This window comes from Filicampus tigris, chromosome 9 (genome assembly GCF_054856515.1).
Source record: "Filicampus tigris isolate MCC_2025a chromosome 9, RoL_Ftig_1.0, whole genome shotgun sequence".
NCBI lineage: Eukaryota > Metazoa > Chordata > Actinopteri > Syngnathiformes > Syngnathidae > Filicampus > Filicampus tigris.
The window spans coordinates 11,729,041-11,756,901 of record NC_141225.1 but is presented as its reverse complement, the minus strand read 5'-3'; the positions used below and the strand labels follow the sequence as shown (position 1 = coordinate 11,756,901).

The 27,861-nt window shown below is 39.1% G+C and overlaps 1 protein-coding gene across 1 annotated transcript; it reads left to right on the top strand.

Moving 5' to 3' along the window:
* The first annotated feature begins 2,670 nt into the window (after nt 1-2,670).
* slc6a1b (solute carrier family 6 member 1b) lies at nt 2,671-18,130 on the top strand. The gene is made up of 15 exons (XM_086040067.1): nt 2,671-3,108; nt 3,698-4,039; nt 4,263-4,394; nt 4,695-4,795; nt 5,149-5,258; nt 6,381-6,513; nt 8,128-8,262; nt 8,615-8,718; nt 10,242-10,366; nt 11,054-11,166; nt 11,237-11,368; nt 12,882-12,984; nt 13,077-13,177; nt 14,125-14,292; nt 17,402-18,130. The coding sequence occupies exons 2-15, from the start codon at nt 3,793-3,795 to the stop codon at nt 17,513-17,515; spliced, it is 1,818 nt and encodes a 605-aa protein (XP_085896193.1). The 5' UTR covers nt 2,671-3,108; nt 3,698-3,792; the 3' UTR covers nt 17,516-18,130.
* Nucleotides 18,131-27,861: the final 9,731 nt, after the last annotated feature.

The following is a 27,861-nucleotide window of genomic DNA, read 5'->3' as shown; positions in this document are numbered from 1 at the left end:
CGAAAATGCATATTTTAATTTCGATTTTATTAGTTTTAGTATTAGCTTTAGTTTTTTCCTACAAGTGTATGGAGTATCTGTCGAGTGCAAGATTTAAAAAAAAGAGTCACCATAAGTATTGTGTAATAAAGTAACGTAAACTACAATCCCCAAACAACTGTTTGAGAGTCCTTCTTCCTTATACGGCTGTACATTAAGACTAAAATACTGTAATTTTACTGTTTAAAATTAACCCCGAAAGCTCATGTATAAAATGAATTGACAAAATGAAAGCAAAGCACACATAGCTAGTTTTGTTATTTTTATAAACATAAAATGTAGTTTTATTTTTTTTAAAGCACTCATTTCAGTTTATGTCGTTAACGATTTTTAAAAATTTATTTTGGTTTGACTTATTTCATCCATCTTAATAAACTACAAAAACATGGTTGAAGCTGAAGTTAACGCTTTTTCTGGATCACAGGGGTTATCGGGGGGTTTTATACAGCGTCTCTGAATAAAATGAGCTGCACGACTGGGGTACAGCGCGGGTGCTGCTGGTAGCCCCCACCTGACGGTGAGCCTGTGTGCACTAGAGCTTGTAATTACAGAAGGAGGTGGTGGTAATAGTGTCTGGTAAAAGGCAAACACACAGGCTGACAGCTGGGACCCCCGTGTCACTTTCACCCGTCAAACAAGGGCCACAAGTGATATGATCCTCGGAAAAAATGTGAGAAATGTGTGTCCATGCATGTAAATGTGGACAACTGTCATATGTTTATTATGGTGGTTGTATATACGCCGTGTCTCGGGCAAATTGAAAATTAAAAAAGGAGTGCCACAGTTTTTGATGCACTTCAAGCCATTTGAATGGGGCAAGCAATCAAATACACAAATGAACACAAACGTGCAAGGTGCTCCATCAGACCACAAACAGTCTAACCAGCTATAATGGGTAATTCGACTCCAGCTACTGATGCCAATGAATAGGCCACACCCATTAAATGCACACATACAGCACTGCAGTTTTTGTTGTTGTGACTTTTGGCTTTTCAGATAATTGTTTTTCTGTTTTTGACATCAGAGTCATAAAGCGTATTCGCCTTGTGCCAAAATACAAAATGCTGATGATTATGTATTTTTCTACAAGTGCAGGCTACAAGTGTACAACATCGACTTATGCCCCTGCGTCAGCGAGGATGGCGGCATGGGTTGTTGTTTTGGCAATTTTGCTGTTTAAAATTATATTAAAACTTCAGTGAAGTAGTAGTAAAGTAAAACTCAGGTTCGGTCTTCCAGTCAATGGTTCCTATGGCTCCATTCTTTGGACAATTTGTGGCACCTGCATGATATGCGGCACATAAAGTACGGCAGCTAGACTAGGACAAAATACGTAGGTAAACGGGTTAACAGTGAGTTTAAAACATCGATTGAAATTCTACATATATAAATGATAACCTTTGTAATAATTCGATATTTACACTTGAAGAGACATTTTTTCGGCATAGAACAATGGGTACCACAACAACAGAAGTAATTACGAGGAATTTGTTTTCTCATTTCATGATTAAAGCCATGGCAAGTACAACGCCATATATATTTTTTTCTACTCAGGTGTTTGCTTAGTTTATTTTATAACTTGTTTATTCACTCTATGTGTCGGTATGAACGTATATTCACGGACACACATGGACAAAATTATTGTCACCTCCCAGTTAATTAAGGAAAAGCCCACAGTGGTCAGAAAAAAACTAATTTTCTTTCTACTCCACTGAAACAACTCGCTCTTTTGCTTTTTCTGATCCATGTTTCGTGACGTATACACCATGTCACTCTTTACATAGGCCATCTGACTGAAGGCACCTGTAATTAGCTAATTAGAGGACACACCTGGGTTGAACATGTTCCTATGGTCAAATTGTTTTCAATCTTTTCTCTTTTATCATCATTTTTGTCCAGGCCTGCGTGTTTCAAGAGTTTGTTTTTAAAAATAATTCAGTTGAACCCACAATTCAAAACCAATGTCTGACTTTTATTGGTTGATTGTCATTAAAAGCTTATTTATTATTAGGCTACTTTTTTCAAATTCAAATTATTTCTGGGACCACTGTGGGGTTTTCATTCATTAACAGAGGGGTACCATCACTTTTCTCCACATTTGTACATACGGTATATGTATGTATGCCGATAAGGGATAAAGGGTGAAAATGGTTCATTAATCAAGCCATTCACGCTTAGGATCTTAAGCTTGTTCTCTACCGATACGCACCGTAAATGAAAAACAAAAAGGTTTATTTAAAATAATGGCCAAGTCCTGTTGTCTTAGTCATCTTTCTGAATCTGGAAATGTTCTGCTACCATAACTAATCCATAAAAATGTTGTTGTTTTTTTCATTTTATTACAGTTATGTCAGAGCAGAGTCATATAACTATCAAAGATTCATTAGCTTTTTTTTTTTTTAACTGGTAAAAATAGAGGTTTACTATGAGGTGTTCAGGGTACACTTTCAACACTTTGTACATTCAACTGTTGAAACAAACACAGGAATAATCAGGTTGGATGGAATAAAAGGCATTAATTGTCCTTTGGATGAGTCTGGGAGTGAGAAAGAGAGAGAGAGCGAGAGAGAGAAGTTGGGGGAAAAAGAGGAGGTGAGAAAGGATATAAAACGTTGGGACAGGAAGATGCTCCTCTCCCGAAGCCGCTGCCATCCATTCAAACTGGCCATGTTGGACTAGTCGCTGTGTGTGCGCGCGTGTGAATGTGAGTGGAGGAGGAGGGGGCCCCTCGACCAATATGTGGATGAGGCCGCGCTGCGCATCGCTACGCCCCTGCTCGCTCCCAGTCAGACGGCTCCTTCTCCTCGCGTCTTCTCGTCTGCTGGCTGCCTCTCGTTCAGCACCACTCCTTTAAGGACAGCAGCGCACACCCCCTTTCGCCGTCCTTCCATCCCTCCATCTATCCCTCATTCTTCTTCTTCCAGCCATCCGTCCATCCTGCACCCTCGGGATCATTTACTCGCCAGCGAGCGGATCGGATGCGAACATTTTCCGTCAAGACGCAGGAAAAAAGTGCAAGGAATTACTTTTTGGGATTTATTTTTCACCATAAAGATTAAATAGGAAACTGTAAGTATCTGACGGTTTTTTTTCTTCTTCTTCTACTTCTTCACGATTTTCTGTGCTAGATTTATTTTAAATAGTCAACATACCTAAATTTGCTTGTATTCATTTTACCCCATATTTTGAAGGAAATAATTGTCGAACATGGATATTTCAAAACACATTAGATGTAAATGCGTGTGCTTCAAAGACTCTCGTGCGTAATTGCGCGCACTCACTCGCTCGTGCGTTTATTTTGCGGCGAAGGGTAAAAAATGTAAATAAAAGCTGCATTTCAATAAAATACTCCCAAATCACGGTATAACTGTGTATTCTCTAATCATTTTTTTCATTCATTGATTTTCTTTTTTATGTTTGTGTTGTCTTTTTGCCACCTAAGTGGCGTCAGGCTTCTTAATTGCTTTTTAGAGAGCAGCTTGCACATTTCTCTGCACGCAAGCGATAACTGTTACACCGTGAGAAGTTTATTGGATTAATTGGACGCTTTTTTTCCCTTCTTTTCCTCCATTTACGCAAAGTAACGCATTTGAATCCACGTGGAAGTGGAACATAATTATTGTGAGTTTAATGCACATTTTGCGCATTCCTCCGGCAGTGAACCGGGGGGGGACGGAGACGCTGCGTGACCCGAACCGGTGCTGCTGAAGTGGTGCCCTTCCTCCTCCTCCTTCCTTCGTCCTCGACGCGAGCATGGCCACGAACGGGACCAAAGCGTCGGACGGCCACGTCCTCACGGAGACCGTGAGCGAGGCTCCGACGAGCACGGCCAACGACAAACCCAAAACGTTGGTGGTAAAGGTGCAGAAGAGCAAAAAGGACATACCCGAGCGAGAGACGTGGGGCGGGAAATTTGACTTCTTGCTCTCGTGTGTGGGATACGCAATCGGACTCGGGAATGTGTGGAGATTTCCTTATTTGTGTGGAAAGAATGGCGGAGGTAATCAGGAGTTGTTTTCCTTCCAAAGGAACCAGGATTCCATTTCTCTTAAATCCAATTGTGTAGCCGTGCGTAATTACGCACAGGCGTCCTGTGCTGAATTCACCCCCTTTTCTTTTTTCTTTTTTTTTTACATCTGGAATATATGCTGTTGAATGTTGATAATTTATAGTTCCCGTCACTGAACCCTCCCCCCGCTTTTTTTATTTTACCTCTCATTCAGGAGCCTTCTTGATTCCCTACTTTTTGACCTTGATATTTGCTGGCATGCCCCTCTTCTTTCTGGAGACGGCTCTGGGTCAGTACACGTCTATTGGGGGGCTCGGAGTGTGGAAGCTGGCTCCCATGTTCAAAGGTAAACATTAAATTTAATAAAAAGCTATTTATTCACAAATTAAGTGATACTTGATAGTGATTTGATACTTGTGTGTTTTTTTAACCAAATGTGTTTGAAGAGCAAGCGTACAACCCAATTACCAATAACAAAAAATGAGGTTGATTTCTTATTCATGCTGAGTGTCCAGAACGGTAATAAAAATGTATTATTACTCTACAAAAAAAATAAAGACTCCAAATAATGAAAACAAATAATAGAGTGGTCATCCAAAAATGTCTCATATAAATGTTTCATTCAAAGCTTTGTGTGTTGTTTCAGGTGTCGGTGTGGCCGCTGCTGTTCTCTCCTTCTGGCTTAACATATATTATATTGTCATCATTTCCTGGGCTCTTTACTATTTGTACAACTCCTTCACAACCGTGAGTATCTTTCCAAATGATCTACAGAACAAATCAACGAGAATGTAAAATGCTAATGTTATTTAGGAATACCTAATGCTTGAGAATAAAAAAAAAGGGGGAAAAAGGTTGTAAAGCCTTAAACAGACTATGACATTTATTACTTCCTTTCCCACATAATTAGTGCTTTACACAAGCGATTGATAAATGCATTCTGGCGATGAGTCATCCCGTTTATAGAGGGAAGCATGAAATCGCAATGTCCCCCTTCAACCCCCACCCCCCGAAGACTATCATGGACTTGGCACACAGAATTGGACCCGGAGGTGGGAAAGTGCAGTTCCAAGTCAAAAGATTTTTTTTTTTCCCTCCAGGAACTGCCATGGCAAACTTGTGGTAATTCCTGGAACACAGACCGCTGCTATACCAACTACAGCATCGCCGACACATCGAACCTCACCAGCGCCGTGGTGGAGTTCTGGGAGTAAGTTGAGCAGAGTCAGATCTGGTACAATGCTCAAATTAACCTGAAATATTCTATGAGTGTGCGTACTGTGGAACCTTCAAAGTCAAATGCCGCAAACATCAGAGTTCAACTGACATTGTATGCCTCAAAACAAGTGCAAAACTTGTGAAACTTCAGCTCAGTGAGCATTTCTAGGACTACTTCCACAAGTGCCTCTTTTTTTATAAAAGGGAACCATGGATGACCAAATGGAAAATTGCAATGATAACCATAGAACAGGAAATGGCCATCTAAATACCTTGATTTTTTTTTTTAGAGCAAGTTTGCCATTGACGACCAAAAGCAAAAATGGTCATGAAACAGGAAATAAACTTATTGTGACAGGAAATGGTCCAGCTGCTCTGTAAATAAAAATATTATCAATTATGATAACATAATAATTCATTAGATATCAATACATAGTCGAAGTTCAACTAACAATATATTGAGGAATATGCCTCAAAAGTCAAACTTTATGCATCATGTCAATATAAAAAAAGCTAAATATGATCCTGACACACTCAGTCGTCTCTGGCCGCATCTTTTGTCTTCAATTTGATATATATGAAACCACCCCGCCCGAGGCAAAACAAACAATCAGAAACCGATGGTGTGACATGAGATGTCAATCATTTGTCATACACTCATCGGGAGTAACTCATTACTCTACAAAGGCAGTAATATTATTAAAAAAAAAAATACTTTCACATGCAAGTAACAAGTAATATGTAATATTTTAGATTTTTGGAAGTAACTTACCAAACACTGATTATAACACTAATGTCAATTACAAAGATAGTGCTTTTGTTGTGTAATAAGTTAACAGGTCAACGCAAGGCCCGCAATGAATGTCAGAAAAATTGCTTATTTATTATGACACAGTACTTAGTGATGTTTTTTATTTGCACTAGACCAATACTACATATATTAAAAAACTAAAACTAAAACTAAAAAAATAAACCAAAATGAAGGCAAAAAAAAACCCTACTCTAAAAACTAATTAAAATTAAACTGAATTTAAAAAAACAAAAGTCAAAACTCAAACATTTGTACTAAAAATTTAAGTCATTTTGTTAAATCTTCACTCCATTCCTCTTGCAGACGCAACATGCACCAGCTGACCGACGGCCTGGAGAAGCCCGGAGAGGTCAGGATCCCACTGGCCATCACCTTGGCCATCGCCTGGGTGCTGGTCTATTTCTGCATCTGGAAGGGGGTCAGCTGGACTGGCAAAGTGAGTCAGTGGACGCAGCACAAAGAAAACATTTAGCTTGCGTCGTTTCACCGCAAACAAGACGCGCGATTCATTGCTCAAGGTCGCCGCGCTGTCACCGCGACACGCTGGATTACTGTGCCGGGGGTTAGGGAGGTTTGGAGGTTTGGCGGTGGAAGGGGATTATGTAACTTCAATTTACCCTTCAATTGTCCAACTTGAGGCTGTGTTGGTTTAACTGCTGTGGCATAGTGTCATAACAAAACCCGTTATACCGTATAATTGTGCTAAGGCTAAATGAGCTCAGTCATATACAGTACATTGATTTTATTACCTGCCCCCGAGTACCAAAAGCGCAATTAAATTTGTGGAGCCATTTCATTTTGATGCAACTCCAGAGAAATGTGCAAAGAGAGGAATTTGTCGATAGAATCACAATGGAACTATCTGCCTCCCCTCAAGATTGAAACCAGAAAGTGGACAGGATTTTTCACTTTTCTCCTTGAACTTTAGTTATCCTTTACACTGATTTGAGTCACCATGAAACTGCTAACTTTTACCCACAAACTAATAATAGGACCACACGGTCCTACCAGTCCACTTGTAACAGCTTACATAATTCTACATGAATCAGCAACTAGTCCAGAAGTAGCTCAAATACAGCCCAAATAATGTTTTTTCCAATGATTATTTTCCACTGTGAGTCAAACGGAAAATGGCTTTGCTCCCATCTAAAAATATAAATAAACAAACAAACAAAAGGTCCAATCTTGTTATTAGTAATGTCTTGCATGATCATCAATGAAGCAGAAAGGACTCTTCAAACTAAGCGACAGATGTATTACATGCAAATTCCCTCCTGGGACTTTATTTTTCCCTTTTGACCATTTGAGTCATTGTGACACTGACCAGAATCAACACTGGTTTTGTTTCTGGTCCAGTCTTGTCAGTCGATACATCATTTTGGATGTCATTCTGTAAGAACCATGTCCAGAAACTAACAAACTTTTTTTTACAATGTTGTACGAGTATTTTTGTTGTTGTTTGTTGGCCATTTAGTCTTGGTGGAACTGTTTGCTCCTATCCCAGAATCAAACATGGTTGAGATCACAAAGTTAATTCGTAATGTCTTGCATTGTACTTCATGAATCAGGAAGTAGCCTTCTAACTAACATCCAGAAGAGTAAACTAAAATCACGATCACAATTTTTCACTTTTCTTCAAGGATTTTATTTTCACTTTTGGCTGTTTTGAGCCGTGGTGAGGCTGTTATTATTATTGAATTATCCTTGATCCTTTTAACATGGCTAATGAACAGACAAACTATAAGCACAAACCAATTTTTTTTTCCTCACTTTGGTGAATAACCATGACCGAGTTCTATTCCGTTCTAGTCCTTGTTCATTTTCACTTTAATAATCAACTCTGCTTGTATTTTATAATAGAGAAATCGATCAAGTGTTGACATTGCAAAGATCGGTTTAGAGGGGCTGTGGTGACCATCGCCTAGTTGTTGGCTGACTAGGTCATTGTGCTCCACTGCCACAGCAGAACAACTTTGCGCTACTGTTATCTGTTTTGTCTCCTTGCAGGAAAAATAACCAAAGTGGTCTAACGACTTTCTGTCCTTTTCAGGTGGTGTATTTCTCAGCCACGTATCCTTACTTTATGCTGTTCATCCTGTTTTGTCGCGGCATCACTCTGCCTGGAGCCATAGATGGAATCCTCTTCTACATCACGCCAAACTTTGAAAAACTGACAGCGTCAGAGGTACGAGCAGCATGTTGTTGTTTTGCTTCTGAAAGTGCTACATTTGGAATTGAAGAATTTATATGACGTATATGCCATCGTTTCAAGGCTAGGAACAGGTTTTCTAGTAAGTCTGGAAAAATGTTAGTATTGCTACTAATTTCCATGCTACATTTGTACAAAATCTGACTAGATACGGAAAATATTGCAGGAAAGAATATGGACTTTAACTGGCACAGTTCCATAGACACAATTAAGACATGTTACATCAAACATATATCAATCCCTGATTGCTTTAAGTACTGTATGTAAAAGGTACAGTAGTTACAGCTACTGTTATGTAATGAGTTTGTTTTCTTCGCTGCGAGGTCAGGTATGGCTTGATGCTGCCACTCAGATCTTCTTTTCCTACGGTCTGGGATTAGGATCTCTGATCGCACTGGGTAGCTACAACCCCTTCAACAACAACGTATACAGGTTGGTTTCTTATACAGTTAATTGTTGATTTTGTGGGACCCAACACTTGTTACCTATTATACTCAGTTTCGGTCCTAGGTTGAATTTTGGGTGGTGGGGGAGGTTATTGTCGAAAAACGTTGTCGCCTAATTTTTAACTAGGGTCAAGGTAACACATTTCTTATTCTATAGCTACCTTAAAGGTACTTCTTTTGAATTCATGATGTGCACAGCTTGAAAACATAATAATTTTTTGGTCCTGGTAAAGGCGCAAACAGCCACCTTGGAGTCGAATGACTAGCCATGCATACTACGATTTTATCAATTGGGGTTAGAGGTCACAGAGAAAACTGCGATGCAATATTAACACGTTACTTTGCCAATAATATCACGGTACACAGTACCATTTCGATTCACAGGCATCAATTCTGTGATAAAATTAGCTTTTACTCGGAATCATTGGCTTAAAACATAATGTTGGTCTTCCAAGGTTGTTGACACTCTCTTCATAAACACTAAGTACTTATCCTTCAGACTTTTCTGTGTTTATTTTCCTAAACGTTCATAAGCACTTGGTTTATTAACGCAGAGTGATAGCGGTTGACTTTGTTCTTGATGCTGTTGCGGGTTGCCTCAAAGGTCAAACAGTACATGGCATTGCATGAGAATTTAGTGATTATAGCCAGAACTATGTTTAACTTTTTCTTGGCCTTTTTGTTTTGTCATCAGCATTCATCGACATGTCGTTTATTAAAACAAAGTAGCGACATTCAGCTCTGTTCTTGATGCTGCTGCGAGTTGTCTCAAAAGTCAAACAAAACATGGAGTTCAAACTGCCCTCATGCACGAGACTTCATCTCAGTGAGAGTCTATATATTGGCCTTTTCCTCATTTACATTCACTGACACTTTCTTAATGATAACAAAGTAATGATGATCAGCTCCATTTTTGACACTGTGACTTGCCTCAAAAGCAAACTGTCGGAACTGCATTGGCTTTTTCTTTGGCTTTTTTCGTGAATGTTCTTCAACACTTCAACAAAGCCGATGTAGCACTGCCTGTTGTTGACAAGACACTGAGATGTATATTGAAAAGTCGCAGGCGTAACGAGATTATTGATAACAGATGTCGGCATGCAGGTACTGTACCATGAACGATAAAGATGATGGAAATATGGATATTTTGTTCCATTCCCAATACCTTGATGAGCAGAAATGACTGTAACCTTAACGATTTAGAGTCTCCAGTTTTTACAATTATTTCAGTATTTTTGCTGTGCTGCTTTCAAATTGCTTCATTCAGCCCTATTCCCATTTTAACAACACAAGTCAGCATCCCAACGTACGACTTTAACTAACTGTCATTTCAAAAGAACGGGTCAAAAATAAGCAGCCATTTCTTTAGCGCTGGATGCAAAATGGCTCCCCACCCAATTTCCCCCCCCCCCCGCCGCCGCCATCCCTCTCACCATTGTGTGACGGGATGATAAGGAATTGATATCGGCGTGACAATGGCCGCCTTGTGCTTTGTCTCTCTCCCGACAGAGATTCTGTCATTGTCTGCTGCATCAACTCCTTCACCAGCATGTTCGCCGGCTTTGTCATCTTCTCCATTGTGGGATTCATGGCCAACGTGACAAAGAGACCCATTGCTGATGTGGCAGCCTCAGGTAATTGCAATCAATGTTGAAGCTCGATGGCGACAATCAGCAAAGGCAACAGACATTCAGAGTCGTGCAAATAATTAGCTCCTGTATTTGCTAGATGTGTTATTCTTTGAGTCAGAAAGGGGAAAATTGTGACAGGGTTTTGATTTCTGGGTTAATTAGAAGAAAAAGAAAATTGCGCAGTGATTTTGCAAATCTTCCCATCCTTTGTAAATCCTCAAGTTTAGCTCGACATTCAGCTCCCACAAGGACGCTTTGGACTTATATTTAGCTTCTTCTTCTTTCACTTTGTGTTATCTTGCTTTACATTCACAGCACTTTCATCACATTTAAGCCAAAACAAATTTTTACTTGGTCACCTTCTCAGTCAGGGTTAAACAAATCATCCTTAGTTAAAATTTGAGATGAAAGGTCTAAGTACGGTAGAATAGTGGTTAACACGTCTGCCTAACAGTTCTAAGGTTCGGGGTACCACATCTCTCGCCCAAAGTCAGCTGGGTTAGTCTTGAGCTCAAATGCAACCCTAGGACTACAAGAGATATATAAAAAAGGAGGCATGTTATTGACTCATTGCCAGTCAGGCCTCTCTCCCAAAGGCAGATTGGATAGACGCCAGGTCACCGACAACCCCAAACAGGAAAAGTGGTATGGAAAATGTCTTAGTGCCTTTTCCCCCGTGCATGTTTCAAGGACCTGGCCTGGCATTTTTGGCTTATCCGGAGGCCGTCACCCAGCTGCCAATCTCCCCCCTGTGGGCCATCCTCTTCTTCTCCATGCTGCTGATGTTGGGAATTGACAGCCAGGTACTGACAAAATCTGAAATGACCGCTCCGAAAGGGTTTAAAAACCTGACTGACTGTGCTGCTCTTCCAGTTTTGCACCGTGGAAGGCTTCATCACTGCACTGGTAGACGAGTTCCCTCACCTTCTACGGAAGCGCCGCGAGATTTTCATCGCCATCGTTTGCCTCATCTCTTACATCATTGGACTGTCCAACATCACACAGGTAAGTAAACACAGCAACCCGGTGGCGATTAAAACTTGGATGCTAATGTGCATATCAAATACACTGGACAGATAAAAAAACACATTAAATTAACTAAACAGGCACAGAACATAATTTAGCACCCGCTAATGCTAACGTTAGCACACGTCCATCAGTACCAGCAGGACTAACCATAAACGAACACTAAATATTAAATTGGCAATGCCACTCACGTCTCGTGGACTCACATTGGAAAAGGCACAAAAAAACAATTCAAACAACTTCGATGGGTCATAAATCTCTAAACAGCGCCCCACTCTTTCATTGCTTAACAATCTGCTCGTCCTGCGGGTCGTTCTCTCTCTCCGCTCTCGCTCGACCGCAATGCCAAGAGCCCCCCCGACCACAAAAATCTCTCAATGGATTTGCACTTATTTTGAGAATGGTCATTTTGGTCTATAAAAATCAGAAATCCGCCAGTCTGCGGAAAATTTACATCCCTGGTTTGGGAGAAAAAAAACACCTATAGATACTAGAGGGCTTGTGATACTGAAAATTCTCGGTGGGTGGGAATAAAGCGGCTGTAAGGCAGGCTGTAAGTGGTGGTAACATTTTAGTATTATTGTTATACAAGTATAAAATGAAATTAAGAAGTCTACTATTAATCCATCAAAAACAGTAAAACACACTCTTACCTAAGGATAAATAATTTTTCAGAATTTGAATCCAAATGTAAAAGTCATCCACCAATTCTTTAGCAATTGCAGCTAGCATGAAAAGCTAACATAGCAGCCTACGTCTTCATTCGGTGCTCCTTCTTGTCCAACGGCACGAACAGACATGACTGAAATGCAGCCCTCCAACAATATACAAACCAAAGTCTGCTGTTTCAGTGATCATCTGGCAACCAGTCCAGGGCGTACCCCGCCTCTCGCCCAAAGTCGGCTGTGATGCGCTCCAGCTCACCCACAACCCTAATGAGGACAATCACTGTAGAAAAAGTCCTTTGCTCCAAAAAAAGCAATGCCAGATGCTATCATGCTAACAGAAATATGAACTAAACCAAAAAATAACCTTTCACATTAAAACCAGTATCAAGACTTCTGCCTTGTCATTCCACACAATTATAGTTGTTCTTTCTAGATAACAAAAGTCAAATGCCAAAGGAAAATGCAAAGCACACACATAAAGAATTAATCGTTTCATGCTGGGTAAAATGAAGTCTAGTGTGTAGCTGTATGCTAACTTCAAATTGGAAAGGAAAAATGGTACACAGGCGCTGTGTACTAGAAGGAAACTGTTCCGAACAAAGGCTTCCAAGGAATTGATGAGCATTCAAGTCCAGCTGAGATGGACCTTCTAAGGACATCGGCATCATTGCAGAGATGTCATGTCCTCACCAACGAGACATCGCTCTCTCGATGTTGTTCCACTTGACTGGCCTGCTACTTGCCCGCACACCCTAATTGCCTTCGTTTATGCTACTATTCTGTCCCTGGCCCTCATATATGTCCTCTTGTGTCTCATTCTACAGGGTGGCCTGTACGTGTTTAAGCTATTTGACTACTACTCAGCCAGCGGGATGTGTCTGCTATTCCTCGTCTTCTTCGAATGCGTCTCCATTTCGTGGTTCTACGGTGAGGCGCATTTTTAATGAGTTGACGTTTTTATTTAGGGGAGATTTCGAGATGACGCTATGGATTCACAATGCTTTAATGTTGTTTTGCAGGCGTGAATAAGTTCTATGACAACATTGAGGAAATGATCGGCCACCGGCCCTGTCTGTGGTGGAAGGCCTGCTGGGTTGTTTTTACGCCGCTCATTGTAGCCGTAAGTACAGCACAAGAGCCAAAACCTCAAAACAGTCATGACTACAGTGCGTGATTTCTTAAAATTCGTGCATTCATTGTTCTATATTAATGACCTAAAAGTGTCCTTCATGGAAACATTTACCATAATTACGACTATTGAGCTAGCTCAGGTTAGTGATACACAATGGCAAATTCAGATTTCTGTACACCGTAAAGACAGTCTTTAATCAGGTCACTTTTTTAATTGGTTTTATTTCATAATCAACAGTGTAATGTACTACAATACAACAGTTACAGTAACACCTGGCTTTTGCGGTAATGCAGTAATGGAAGGCTAATAAGCTAATAAAATGTTGTAAATACTACATTCTTACTGTAATGTCATTGACTGAATTTTCAGCCACTATCAATGGCCCACTACTAAAATGGATCTATCTATCTATCTATCTATCTATCTATCTATCTATCTATCTATCTATCTATCTATCTATCTATCTATCTATCTATCTATCTATCTATCTATCTATCTATCTATCTATCTATCTATCTATCTATCGGGCTATAGGGCTTTTGAGGGTGTTCCCATATTCAAACACTCACCAAGTTTTAGTTTTTTTAACTGACTTTTTTTTAATGAATTTTTAGCAAACTGAAATATGATGAGCTTGTCACAAAAAAGACACAGGAAGTCTTCCATTTTGCTTTGAAGGGGCCACTTTTGTGTTTTGTGTTAACATGAGTATTTGTCCAATGCAGGGTTATAATAGTTGTGATTCTTCATTATAGATCATTTTTAATTCGTTTTGACTTTTGTTCAGTTTGTTTGAATTAGTTTTTAGAGCAAGTTTGTTCGTTTTTATTTTATTATTTTTTAATGCTTACGTTTTAGTTCAGTTTTTATTAGTTTTAGGATTAGTTGTTTTGATTAGATGATGACATTTGTACCCTGGTGTCTCTCGTTTCCAGGGAGTGTTCCTGTTCAGTGCAGTGCAGATGGTACCCCTCACCATGGGCGACTATGTGTTCCCAGCCTGGGGCCAGGGTGTCGGGTGGTTAATGGCCCTATCCTCCATGGTTCTTATTCCTGGCTACATGGGCTACATGTTCCTCACACTCAAAGGCACATACAAAGAGGTAACGCTCTGTCTGCCGTTTGTCTCTTTTGCGTGTGTTGTTCACAATGGGGTCCGGCTGTAGGGGGAGAAATGTTGCTTATCTAATAATTGCAGTGTGAGCCATGAAATTAAAAGAGATACATTCAAAAGCTTGCGGCAAATAGTATTTTTCTTTTGAAAAGCACAGGATGAAGATGCTTGGCTCTTTTAAAACGAATCATTTTAACTTTTGGTTGATGTTTCATATTATTGAGAATAAAAAAGACCCTAAAACCCTATATTTGATTTATTCATTTTTAGAAACAAACATTGATAAAATAAATCACTAAGGAAGTTCATAGGCTGTAACTTTTGTTGATGGCACAAGCAAATACAATTTTAACCTTCGTTGCAAGTTAAGTTCGGCTAAATAAACTAAAATACATTTATTCAGAAAGTAACGACTGGAAAAGCATTTTATTAATGTCAACCTACTATATGGTAGCGATACTGTATTGAGCAGACAAGACAGAGACAGGTATAACACTCATTACACAATAAAAGTCAAGTTTGGTTGAATTCCAAATTGTACTTCAATTGTGTACAATTGTACTTCTTGTGTTTTTCACATGCAAGCAACATGCAGTGTATATTCACAGTGCTTCAAGTTTTGTTATGTTATAGCCTTTTCAATTATTATTTATACGTTTTCAAAACCCCAACGACGACAACAAAAATGTTTTTCCCATTACCATGCTTGAATGAATCAAATCCATTTTGGATTAAGACTGTGAAGTAAAATTTGGAAAAAGTGAAGCGCCGCGAATACTTTCCGGATGCACCATAATACTATACTTAGCGTTTTAAGTGTATTACAATGCAAACTCTGACTGACCTAGCTTTCCCCCTCCTCCACAGAACATTTTGAGAATGTAAAAAATATTGCCCTAGCTACAGAGTGTAGACTCTTCACATTCCATATTGAAGTGCCGCAGCTTTGCATAATGCGATTTAGTGTATTAACAGAGAAGTGCGACACAACACTACTGTAATAAGCAAACGTGTGGGCATGCGGCGTGAAGATGGGATAAGTGCCACGAGAAGTCGAGCATAAGATAAAAGGATTTGGGAAATGGAGATCGTAATGAGTTCTGTTGAACTACTTGAGATCAGTGCAGATTGTATGCAGAGGAATGATTGAACTGCAGTTAATACCTATTTTTGGCCGCCAACATTTATGTTAGGATGTGCAGTTATGGTGAGCACAAATCTATATGATCCCCCACTCGCTGAGCTTGACAGTTACCAGCGTGGCAGGAAATGGGTGCTAATTGCAGAGGCTGTCAACGGCGACGTGCAGGTGTCAGGAGGCGCAGTGGCAGCTGATTGTCTTAATTGTAGCAATCAGATGGCACATTGCATCAAGTGCTGCTCACAAGATGCGGATGGTGCCACGGAGCTGCTAGTCATGCATCTCACTTTAATCGCGCTGATGAGGATGAGGATGATGTGGATGATGGTGATTTGGGATTTTAAGGATGGGTTTGGCTCATGTACAACGTCTGAGTGAGTGGAAATGAAGACTGGTGGTTTGTAGAAAATGAAAATGATATTCTGCCTTTGACCCATGTGACTTTCTGTCGGGTGCTATAATTACGTTTCAAGTTTCTCAGTGCTTTAGTTACTCGATGGAAAGTTGCATTGATGGATGGGAGAAGGAAGAAAGGAATTTTGTCGGTTGTTGGAAGGGATGGATGGATGGATGTTACATGGATAAATAGTAAATAACGAAGGATGGCCAGGTGACTGGGAGAAAGAGAAATTGAATCAAATATGTATGAATCAAAGGATAAATGGATATAAGGATCAAGGATAGATGGATCAAAAGGTAGGTCGATGATGAATGGATGGATGGATGGATGATAAAAATATGAAGCGATGGAGGGATGTATGAATAACCTTACAGATGGCTGACTGATGTATGGATCAAGGATGGGTGGATGGATGAATAGATAAAATAAGTGTGGATGAATGCTTATGGATCAAAGATGGAAGGGGAAACGGATGGAATAAGGATGGATAGATGATGGTACATGGATGAGAAAGATGAATAAGCATGGATGGGTGGTCGGATTGATCATGAATTGAAGGATGACCAAAGAAGGAGGGATGACGTTTCTAGGGATCATAGAACGGTGGATGTATGGTATGATGGTTATATGACTCAAAGAAGGATGGATTAATGAGGAGATGTATGGATAAAAGATGGAAGGATGGATGGATCTTCGAAGAATGAAAGAATGTCCCCATTGTCGGAATAATAAAGCTTAATTTATTTTATATGGGTAGAAAGTGAATGAATGTCTATATTACAGGTTTCAAACTGAAGGGGCAGATTCGACCCGCCACTTCATTTTGTGTTGCCCGCAAAGGCAAATGTTTTTGCTAAAATCCCAAATGTTAGAATTGTCTTCATTTTTAATAACATTGAGATGTTGCAAGCATTTATTATTATCTCCCTTTTAAGATAACAGAAAAATAGTTGAACCTTTTCTTTACTGGCTTCTGAGTTCAAAACCAGGTATCCATTAATTTGTTGTGTATTGTATATGTATTGTATACATGCATGGACTTATACATTTTAGACCATTTATTTGGGTTCACGTTCATAATGTCCTTATGGCCCTATAATGGAAAACCATAACTACGAATGTCATTCCAATGACAACTATGAGTTTGACATCCGTGGCTATATGATAAAAATGGGAGGATGGATGGATGGATGGATGGATGGATGGATGGATGGATGAATGGATGAATACAGAACATGAATCAAAGGGCAATGGATGGATGAAAGGATATTTTGGATCATAGATGGAGGCATGAATGGACAAAAAGGAAGGAGAACTCTGAAGTTAGATAAATCAAAGTTTCTATGGATTAAAGGATGGATGGTTGGGTCAATGAAGGATGGATGGAGGGATGCATTGTTTTGTGGTTCTAATAAGTATGGGTAGATGGTTGAATGGCGCACATAAAGAAGGATAGATGCACGATGGATAGAACAAAGAAGGATGTATGACTAAATGAAAGCATTCAAGTAAATGAAGACTGTTTTCTTCCATTGTGTCGTCGTCTTTCCTCTGCAGCGTCTAAGGATGATGATCAAGCCCGTGGTGCTAGTGAAGGCTCAGGAAAACGGCCCGGAGCAGCAGATGGAAAGCCAGAACCAGAACCCCGCCACCGAGGAGGCATACATCTAGAACCTCGTGAGCGTCTCTCTTGTCTCAGTGGTTCTCCGTCGGGCTCCGAACACGCCCCACGAGAAGCGGAATCAAGGTTGGGAACGACCACCAGACGTCCACGTCTGCTTTCATTCACCTACCTCCTGGGGACACGTGAGACAAACCTGACCACATTTATTATTCTTATGAAATCTGTTTTTTTAAGTTTATTGTTGTATCATACAGATGAAACTACCTAAAGTTCATTATGGAAAAAAAGACATTTTAGCAAGAGAATATGAGTTGATAAGTAAAACTGTATTAAAAGATATTGTTTAAATTTGGAGACCTGTATTGATGCAATAGTTTAGAGTACGATTACTGTACAAAGACAAATATCTGATTCAGTGCATTTTTTGCTTGTACATTAAGTAAATACATAAAATAGATGCCATGTTTTAAGTGAGAATATAAATGAAATATATAGAAGTGGAATGCAAATGGGGCCAAATATAATACATCCAGACTATTCATTTCAATTGTTTACCAGCCACGTCTGGGGGCTTAAACCTTTGAAAAGCACAAGTACAGTTTGATGAGTTAAAAACCTATGACAACAGCAAAAAAAAGAAGAAAACAAATATTTTATATATATGTATATATATATATATATATATATATATATATATATATATATATATATATATATATATATATATATATATATATATATATATATATATACACTTCAGTAGGATATGTAGCAATGACTGTCATCACAGTTGACAGTTTTGTCTTGTTTTTCTGAAGAACAATAACTATGTACAGTGTGTCGTTGGAAATCCTTTTTTTGTTTTGTAGAATAACTTTGAGGTAGTTTTGTATATTCGAAACAGAGAAGGGCCAAACACAAGCACACGCCGGTTTGAATATTATAGGGAAAAAAATTCATGACAGCATGTGGTAAAGTGATCACTTCTAGCTGAATGTCGATCATGGCGACATCCCACCGTGTACTATAATCCTACAAGCATCCAGTTAAGAGTGTGAACATGTACTCGAACAATAAGCTAAAGTGACAGAGAGGCTGTGACCGACTACATGATGGGTTTCGATGGTATAGTCTAACTGTTTAGTAACCCACTCCTCAGGAACTAAGGTGGATGTGACCAAATGCTCTCGGATATGATACGCTGAAGCAATTTGTGTTATATATTATAAAATAAAGAAGTAGAACGTAGTTTCTCAATTTAATGGCCGCAGATGAGGAAGAAAGGTTTATTAGCAGAGGTACCTTTATTTGTACAAATATATTTTTTCCAATAATACTAAAAAATGAGTGAGGAAAATTCAGTTTACTGTATATCAATATAAAAAGGACTATTATGCATAAATAGCTATAATCCGGGCCATACTAGGTGGAACTAATAAATGCATAGTACAACATTGTGTAATGACCGCATGTCAGGGATAGCCTCAAAATAACGACACTTAAACATTGACAACATTTTGGCAAGATCACAAGTCAGACTTAATGATGACTTTATGTCTCCACATAAAAAACATAAACATGAATGGATACAACATTGTAGAGTGACTGCATGTCAGATTACTCTAATGCTAATTGTCGCCGGAGTTGCCATCCCTACATAACATCAGATTATTTTCAATAATGTGCAGGGAAACAGTTCACAACATTGTGGAGCGACCGCGACAGAGTTAAAGATGCCGTCTCCACATGAAGTGGAAAACTGATCAACTGTGGAGTGATCAACTGTCAGTCTGCTAGAATGTTAGTTTTCATTAAAAATGCTGAATCAGTTTAACATGAGATAGATTATCTCTGTAGGTTCTGCTGTTTCGATTAGCAACATAGTTCAAATGGCACAGAGTGAACAACGTTAATGTCAACTAAAAATAATTATACTAATTACCCTTTTTTGTTCCCAATGGGAAATAGGCGACATCTATTAGGGCTGGCATTTATTTGTCTTATGTAGATGCTGCGTCAATTGGAGGAATGATCACATTATTCGAGGAAGTTAATATTTAGTTTTCTCTAGGCTTCTGAGAGACTGTTTACATGCTTCAGTAAGTATTGCTACTTTGGTTAGCAACAGAGTTCAAATAGGTTTAACTACTGCTTTCACGTCTGCATATTTGAGGAAGATATTTATTTATCTTAAGTGGGCATTTGTGGTACGGCCACTGTTTGAGGAATTACACAATAATCAAAATGTCACCTTCTCTACAAAACATTTTACCGGGGATCCTTGGAAAACAGATCCAAATCTTGTGTGCTTGTGTGTGTGTGTTTGTGTGTGTGTGTGCTTTCTTTGTGCACATCGTTTCTCATAATGATAAATGACGATCGAGCGAGGAGACTTCCACAGTGGTTGGTCGGTCTTAATCCTGCCGACTCCTTTTGGTAGGCTAAAGGAAGACCTATTATTACATATCAAGTTTGCACGGCAATATGAATAAAGGATATGTTGTCTTATCTTATTACTGTAAAGGAAGAGTCACAAAAAAACATAAATAAATATTGATGATAATAATAAGATTTGCTTCTGTGGCAGCTACATGCGACAGGAATCAGGTTGAATCCGACCCGTTAGGTCGCTTTTATTTATGTATTTTCCTTCAAAGTATGTAAATGAAAACTACGACGACGAAGGATTCGGTGCATTATTTTGTACAAAGTTACCATCCTGCAGTTTTCTCTCTTGAATGATGTTGTAAACTAGACTGTGTAATACATGTATCTGTGAATGTCCGTACAACCTGACTTTTTTTTGTTCTCTTTTCTTCTGTCGATTCATTGTGGAACAAAAAAAGAGGAAAAGAGAAAGGAAGTGTATGATTTGCTGTTTTCCGCAATAATATTATCATCTCGGAAAGACTAAAGCACATCTCTCTTTCCGCTGTACAAATGATCATAACAGAATAGCGTAACAATGCAGATAATTATAATGTCATAGAAATGTCTAGTCAGAGAATGTTTTGTATATTTTTAGCTGTTTCTTGGGCCTGATGTAAAATATTATATGTAAAAAATATATATATATCATAAATGTCTTTAGATGTGTTCTATGAAAAAGCATGATTGCAACATATGTTATCTGCAAAAAAATAAATAAAGACGTATAGATTATAATGGCTGTGTTGTTTTACTGGCCTACCACATGGGCGTGATGGACTGAGGAACTGATGGGATAGAAGTTGACAGTTACGCAATAAACTTTGACATTTTTGGAGACTTTTTTGTTGTATTTGTATGGAAAATTATCAAATCAAATCATCCTATTAATTCCCAAGGAGAACTGAAAAGAAAAGAGAAAAAAACTCACGCCATACTTACTGTTTGTCATTGGATTGCTTTATATTGATGGCCTAGAAATGTTTTTCATACAAATATTTATGACCAGTATGACTTTTCTGTCTCGTCATCAGGAAACCTAAATATTTTCCAGTATCTTTGTACAACCTAGAGGCACACCAGTGCAATAATCATGAGTCTAATCCGAATAATCTCTGATATGGATTATTTCATGTGCTAAATTAAACAGATTTAGACCGATTTGTGAACGATATATGAGAGGAACAGGTCTTTTGTGTACATAGAAAACGTCTTAGAAAATTGCTGCGTTGATATTCTTGTTCAGTGTAACTTGGCCCACACTTCCCAGGAGTGACTGTTTTCTGCCAACCAATCTCCAGACAGCAGCATGTTTGGCTCCGCACTTTGCATTGTTGGATATTAGAAAACCCTGTCATGGAAATTTACCAGAACATACTGCTACACATTATCAGTAAATGATAATGGGTAATTGTCATACATTCTGTTTCATCTCAACAATTGTATGATTGTAATCAGGAGGTTGCTCATGTTGAGTGCAGCATGTGAGGAACCAAACTTTTTTGAAGTCAATTGAAAAATATTTAGCCACGGCAGAGCTTAATAGACATACCCGCTTGGTGGAAATGGGCTTGATAGATTTACAGAAGTGTGAAAGTAAAAATGACCTCCTGCAGGGAACGCTGAGTCAAGTAGCCAGAGGACCTGCATGGCTGCGTGATCTTTTGACATCACGCTTCACACCACGTCTTCCATCGTGGCCAACGTACAAATAAATGTTTGCCTCCAAGACATCCCACCGACATGACCTAGTTCGTTTGGACAACGCTGATACGTTCCGACTGGGCTCACGCTGATGCGCATGGACACAGCTAGCACGGCTGTAGAGCTTGATGCCTGAGTAACTGAGATTTCAGGTGACTGTCTTATAGCAAATACACTGCAGTTGGCAATATATGTTTCACATGAGTCAGAATGCATTAGAATGCGGGAGAGTTTATCCGGGGCTCTCCATGTACAGTCTTACCCTTGAATAACCCAAACGTTGTACAGTTAGGGTGATAACAATGCTGGAACCGTCCTTGGGTTCACTAAAGTTCATTTGCTGTCCAGATTAGATACAAGTTAGGTAAGGCTGTACATAGGTAGTTATGTAGGTAGGTAGGTAACTATATAACACGTGATGTGGTATGCTTTGGATAATGAGCTGTTCATCTTCATACTTTGATACAATGTAGGTATACCTAACTACTTTGTATCGATGTTATGCTCCCATTCCTGGTAGCTTGACAGTATTCTTGCTTGCTGGTAATGACCAAATTTTTGGCAAATGAAGGACGTTGATTTCCATTCGAGTTCCTCTCGACTGAGGATGTACACCACTGCAGCCGCCACATGATTGTCACTTGTGATCCAGAGGCGTTTGTTTAACTCAAAGGCAGAGGTGGGTAATAACCAGTCACATTTACTCCGTTACATTTGCTTGAGTAAGTTTTGGGATTTTTTTTTACTTCTAGGAGTAGTTTTAAATCACTATACTTTTTACTTTTACTTAAGTAGATTTGTGAAGAAGAAACTGTACTCTCACTCCGCTACATTAGGCTACATTGAACCCGTTACTTAAACCCCCTCAGTGTATGTACGCGCCTCTCTCTCTCTCTCTCTCTCTCTCTCTCTCTCTCGCTCTCTCTCTCCTCTCTCTCTCTCTCACTCAGAGGAAGGCGCATCTATCTTGGCAGAGACCTGCGCCAGGCTCTATCATGTGACTGTGCTTCACCAATCAAACGTAGCCGTATGGCAGTCTCGTCACGTGGTCATATTCAATTTGAGCTGCGGGAAAGCGTTGTTTTTTTCGGATTCAACGGATCGAAAATGTCTGCATCTGCAGCCTGAGAGACTTTTCAGTCATGCTGGACTCCTGTTTACTTCTAAACGATCACAGCTTCACTGCAAGAACCTTGAGAGCCAACTACTGTTAAAGCTTAATAGACATCACTGAGTGAAATGTTTGTTTTGCATGTACCTTGTTCTGCCTGCGAAGCCTGTTAAAAAAAAAGTACAGGGGCTGAAATGTTATGCTATTTGTGTTTAATTTATTTCTATTACTACTATTATTCTATTATTATTTTATTGTTGATTAAAGTACTTGAATTTACCTTAAGATTATTTTAAGATATTCTTTAATTAAATGCTATTGATTTTATTGATTGGATGGACTTTAATTTGCCTGAAGATGATTATTTTGTATTTTCTTCTGATTGAATGGTTGTTTTAAAAAAATAAAATAAAAATGAGACGTTGTTCCAGTTACTCAGTACTTGAGTAGTTTTTCACTGAGTACTTTTTCACTTTTACTCAAGTAATTATTTGACTACGTTTTACTTCTACTTGAGTCATATTATTCTGAAATAACAGTACTTTTGCTTGAGTACATTTTTCGGCTACTCTACCCACCTCTGCTCCATGGGCAGAGCCAGAACGTGGCTAATGAGTGGGCCTTAAAAAATCAGGGCGGGCCTGAATATTTCTCTCACTGAGCACAATCCTCCTTTCCCGACACCTCGCGTATTCAAATAAAACGACAAACTGAATAATATGAAGTTCGAATATTCCTTAGACAACTCCAATTATGCCATTTTTAATATTCAATAAACACACAACGAAACACAAATTCAAAAATAATCCAATAATAATTTACTAACAATTTAAAAGTATATATTTTTTCATGAATCCCAGTGCGTGGGCAGTCTGTCAATCTGGGTGTCACCCATGGCTCTGCCCCTGCTCTGCTCATGACAGTTCATGTTAAAGAATGAGTTGTCTAGATTTTACCCATCATAAATGAATATCTTGTTTCTATGTATGTACATGGATAGAATTGAGAAATCAGCGGTGCACGTTATTGAAAACAGAGCATTGTAGCAATTATTTAATATATCGTGTGTGTGTGTCTGAGTACGCGCTCACACATGCATGAGATACGTCAGCGTGCTCCTGCGCGTAAATATTTGTGTGTGTGTGTGTTTGCTCATCTGGGCATGTGGTGGTGTACAAGTGTGACTTGCGCCGATGACACAGACATGAGGGAAGTTGCTCTGACATCTCTAGTCTAGCAGAGGTAGAGCGGCGCGTCACAAGTCAGCTCCGGGGCGACACCCCCCTTCCCCACCCATGCTCAACGACTCCAGCCTGCTCCCTGTTTGCGTGCATGCTCTCCAAGCGCATCACGATCACCGAATGTAGATACATAAAGTCTACTTAAAGTCCATCATTTGCGTTATGTGAATGACGCAGCAAGGTTATATAATTTTCGTTGCATTTGGTTAAAGGGCTACAAGTGCCAGTCTATTTTGGATGGGGGGAGGTCGATGGTGCCATTTTTTGTTTTGCTTATGTAACTTATGAGCTTCAGGACCCCGCAAACTTGTAGGAGTTACACTGTCAGAAATAGGGGTCCACTAGAAGTCCATTACTGTCCCTGAAGGTACAAGCTACACGTAGCATAAGGTTAACTATTGGCCTCCAAGGTGAAAGATGTAATGTGGTATACTTTGGATAAGTACCTGTTTTTCTTCATACACAAGGTAGGTAAGTACTGTGAGAAGGTAGGTAGGTAGGTAGGTAGGTAGGTAGGTACAAGGGGTGGAATGGTTCACAAAATCTCCAGTTGAAGTTGTATTTCGGTTTTGTGCTCACAGTCTTCGATTCATTTCGGTATTCATTGACTCTTAGTAATAAGAAATATGTATTATGTCTTGTGTAATTAAGTTAAAAGTGAAAGTATATGTTCACAGCATTATTGATTTCTATAACTGTTATTGTATTATTATATAAATGTGTATTATTTTGTTTGTATCTATCACAGCATATGCAGGCATAACAAATAAATAGTCTTCAATTGGATGGCAAACGGTTCACGCAAACATGTTTTTACATACAACAGAATAAGTCATGGCTCCCTACAAGTATATTAGCTTTGTGTTCAACGAGCCCAGATTTCACACTAAGTACAGTTTTGACTCAACTGAGGGAAGATCATGATTTCATTATGCATACTTTTTATATTATTTTTGTTTGATTATTTACCATGAGGGTTTTCTTATTTAAAATAAGTGCTTTGGTTCCATGGGTTGGAAAACACTGATCTAATTATTACTGTCCTAAATAAAACCTCAAGATATTAAATAAGTCTTATATGATGCACATAGACTGAGATGCATCATAATTCACATCCTATAGGCCGGGATAGAGGAATGATTATTAGGTGTATTATCACTATTTTCCTAATGCTAATCATATGTGAATGAGCTCAGCTCATACCTAAAGTAACTTCTTCATCTTTTCATTCATGGCACAGGGACACAAAATACTCATCATTTGTCTCTAAACACCACAACAATGAAACAAACAAAATGAGCTTTAACTGCGAACTTGTATCTTTAATTTGAAGGTATTTACATCCAAATCAGGTAAACTGTGTAGGAATTACAGCTTGTGTATTTGCCTCCAAATTTTTATTGACGGGGGCCGGGTAGTTGCATACCAGCATCGCATATCCTCGGGTTAAGCCAAGTTTCCGTGCTGATCAAAACACGTCATTTATGAACATAGTATTTTCTAGCAAGTTCTAATTCCAAGTTGTCGATTTTACCAGAGATCTTGTGTTGGAGCTATAATGATTCAGTAGCAGTGGCTTACGATGATAACACTAGGGTCATTATGAATCCGACTTGAAGAATCCTTACAGGCAGGATGGGGTCCACTGCAATTTGATGATCCAGTATGCTTTGGCTAACCTCTCCATAGATAGATGTGTTTTCCCCACCATTGAACTTGATATTCAGCTGTTGTAAATCTGGTCAGCTCATGAATGGGGAGGCAAGTCAGCAAAGGTGGCGTAAACAACACAAGGACACAGAACTAAAATCTAAACAGTGAATTTAAACATTAGGAACAAACAGCCGGAGAACACACGCATGCACACACTGCTGATTGTGACAACTTGGCTGGGAAACTGGGCAAACACAGGCTCCGGAATGATTGCAAATGAGACACAGGTGTATTGACAATGGGAGCATGGATAGCGGAAGTGACTACACAATAAAAACAAGAACCAACCAAAATGATAATAGATGTGCTGAAAGAAGACAGTAAAAGGGACCATGCAGGGGGTTGGTGTTGGTATCTACTGGAACACTAGGGACATAATATGAACATACCATATTTGTACGAATAATGGCTACAGAGCCATTTTTTCAAATATCTCAATAAACTAATTAAATATTTATTATTTTTGCCAGGCCTGATGTGTGTGCAAAATTTCATGAGTTTTCATGCATGTTTAGACCCTCAATATCAATGGGTTTTTTTTTTTCCAAAAGCCTAAATTGTCTTCTGAGCAAATATGAGGTAAATCTGGTTAACCCAGAAAAACATCAAAGAATAAAACATGTATTTTCTTTAACCAGTGAGTGGTGCTACCACTATGATGAAAAATAAGTGCGTTAATGTCTTCAGACTACTCTCATCAAATGAGCGAAATGTTGACAACATAGGATTATCTAGATCAAGTTACAGCAACTTTTGTCGTCGTTTTTGGGGAATTTTACCTTGTCCTCCTGGTGGTTAGGATCAGGGGATGTCGTTAATATGTTGTCAACTATGGGCATGTGAAGCCCTCTGAGACTTTCTTGTGATTAAGGGCTGTATAAATAAATTTGACTTGACTTGACATGACATGACATGGCGAATGACTTTAGACATCAGACTTTACGGCACTGTAATGGACACGCTCTTTGCCAAAAAGTGACAATATTCTGCCTAGACCATGATCAACGTCTTGAGGCTTTTCTGACAAATTTTCAGTGAGAGTCATTAAATGGGCTCAGTGCAGTGACAGGTAGATTGAAATGTAAAATATGACATTTCTGGTTGCCACGAGAGCGCAGTAAGTATAACAAAATATGATCGCATCTTCAGGTCACCACTATTTATATACATATGAGGTTATTTGGGCTAATGTGCAGGGGAGTTATTAAGCATTTCCTCTTTGGTGGCAAAGGAAATAGGAAACGAAAAATTAGATGCCCCGCCTACATCATATAGTATTTCAAAACCTCAAGATTTTTGATGATACAGCGCAAGTCTGAAGTCAATCGGATAAACCTTCTAGGACAACGGAGAAAAAGCATTACCCCTGTAAATGTGCAAAAATAGACCAAAATTGGACGTTCGAAATAAAGCATAGCTCACTTCCTGTACATCTTAGCATATGGCTGCAATGGAATTTTTTGTAGGTTTCGGGGTACTACACATGCCTCCCAATTTTTGTAGCCCTAGGTCAAATCTACCGGGATTGGATTTTATTTTTCTACTCTTGGTGGTGTTACAGAGCTATTTCTTTTTGTAATTTATGGAAAAAAGAAAGGGGGAACAGGCAGTGCACCCCAAACAAGAGGAACGACAATCTACTGGAAATGTACGTAGCGTAAATAATCATCCGTACTCTAGAGGAAAAACTTTTTTTTTCACAACATATACGTACATCTATAGTATCCAAGCATATATTAATCAGATGAATGTAATGTAAAGTAGGTAGTAATCGGTAAGTGCTGTTGTATGAGTTAGCAATAGATAGGTTAAACCGTTAACTTTGGCATGTCTGTTTGTGAACAACAGATAATAATACTTACTACTACTAAATTTGTGGCTTTCTGAGGTAATTTTTGGGAAACTACATCTTGGTTCATTTTGCATATTTGTGGATATCCTGATGCACAAAACAAGGGTCGTAGAGGTGTGCTTGGATTAGTTTGGAGTATTAGAACTTTTGAGAAACCCTGGTCTCAACCCCGGCAAAGAACCAGGACCTCTCTCAGATCTAACAGCAGGACGCATTCAACTAATCCCAATGGGAAGGAGAAAGCATTTTGACCGGTGGGATGTGACGGGTGGTAGTCGCTCTACAGATTCCAGCATGGATGCGCATGAAATAGTCCCATGGCCCCTGCTGTTCCCACAAAACCAG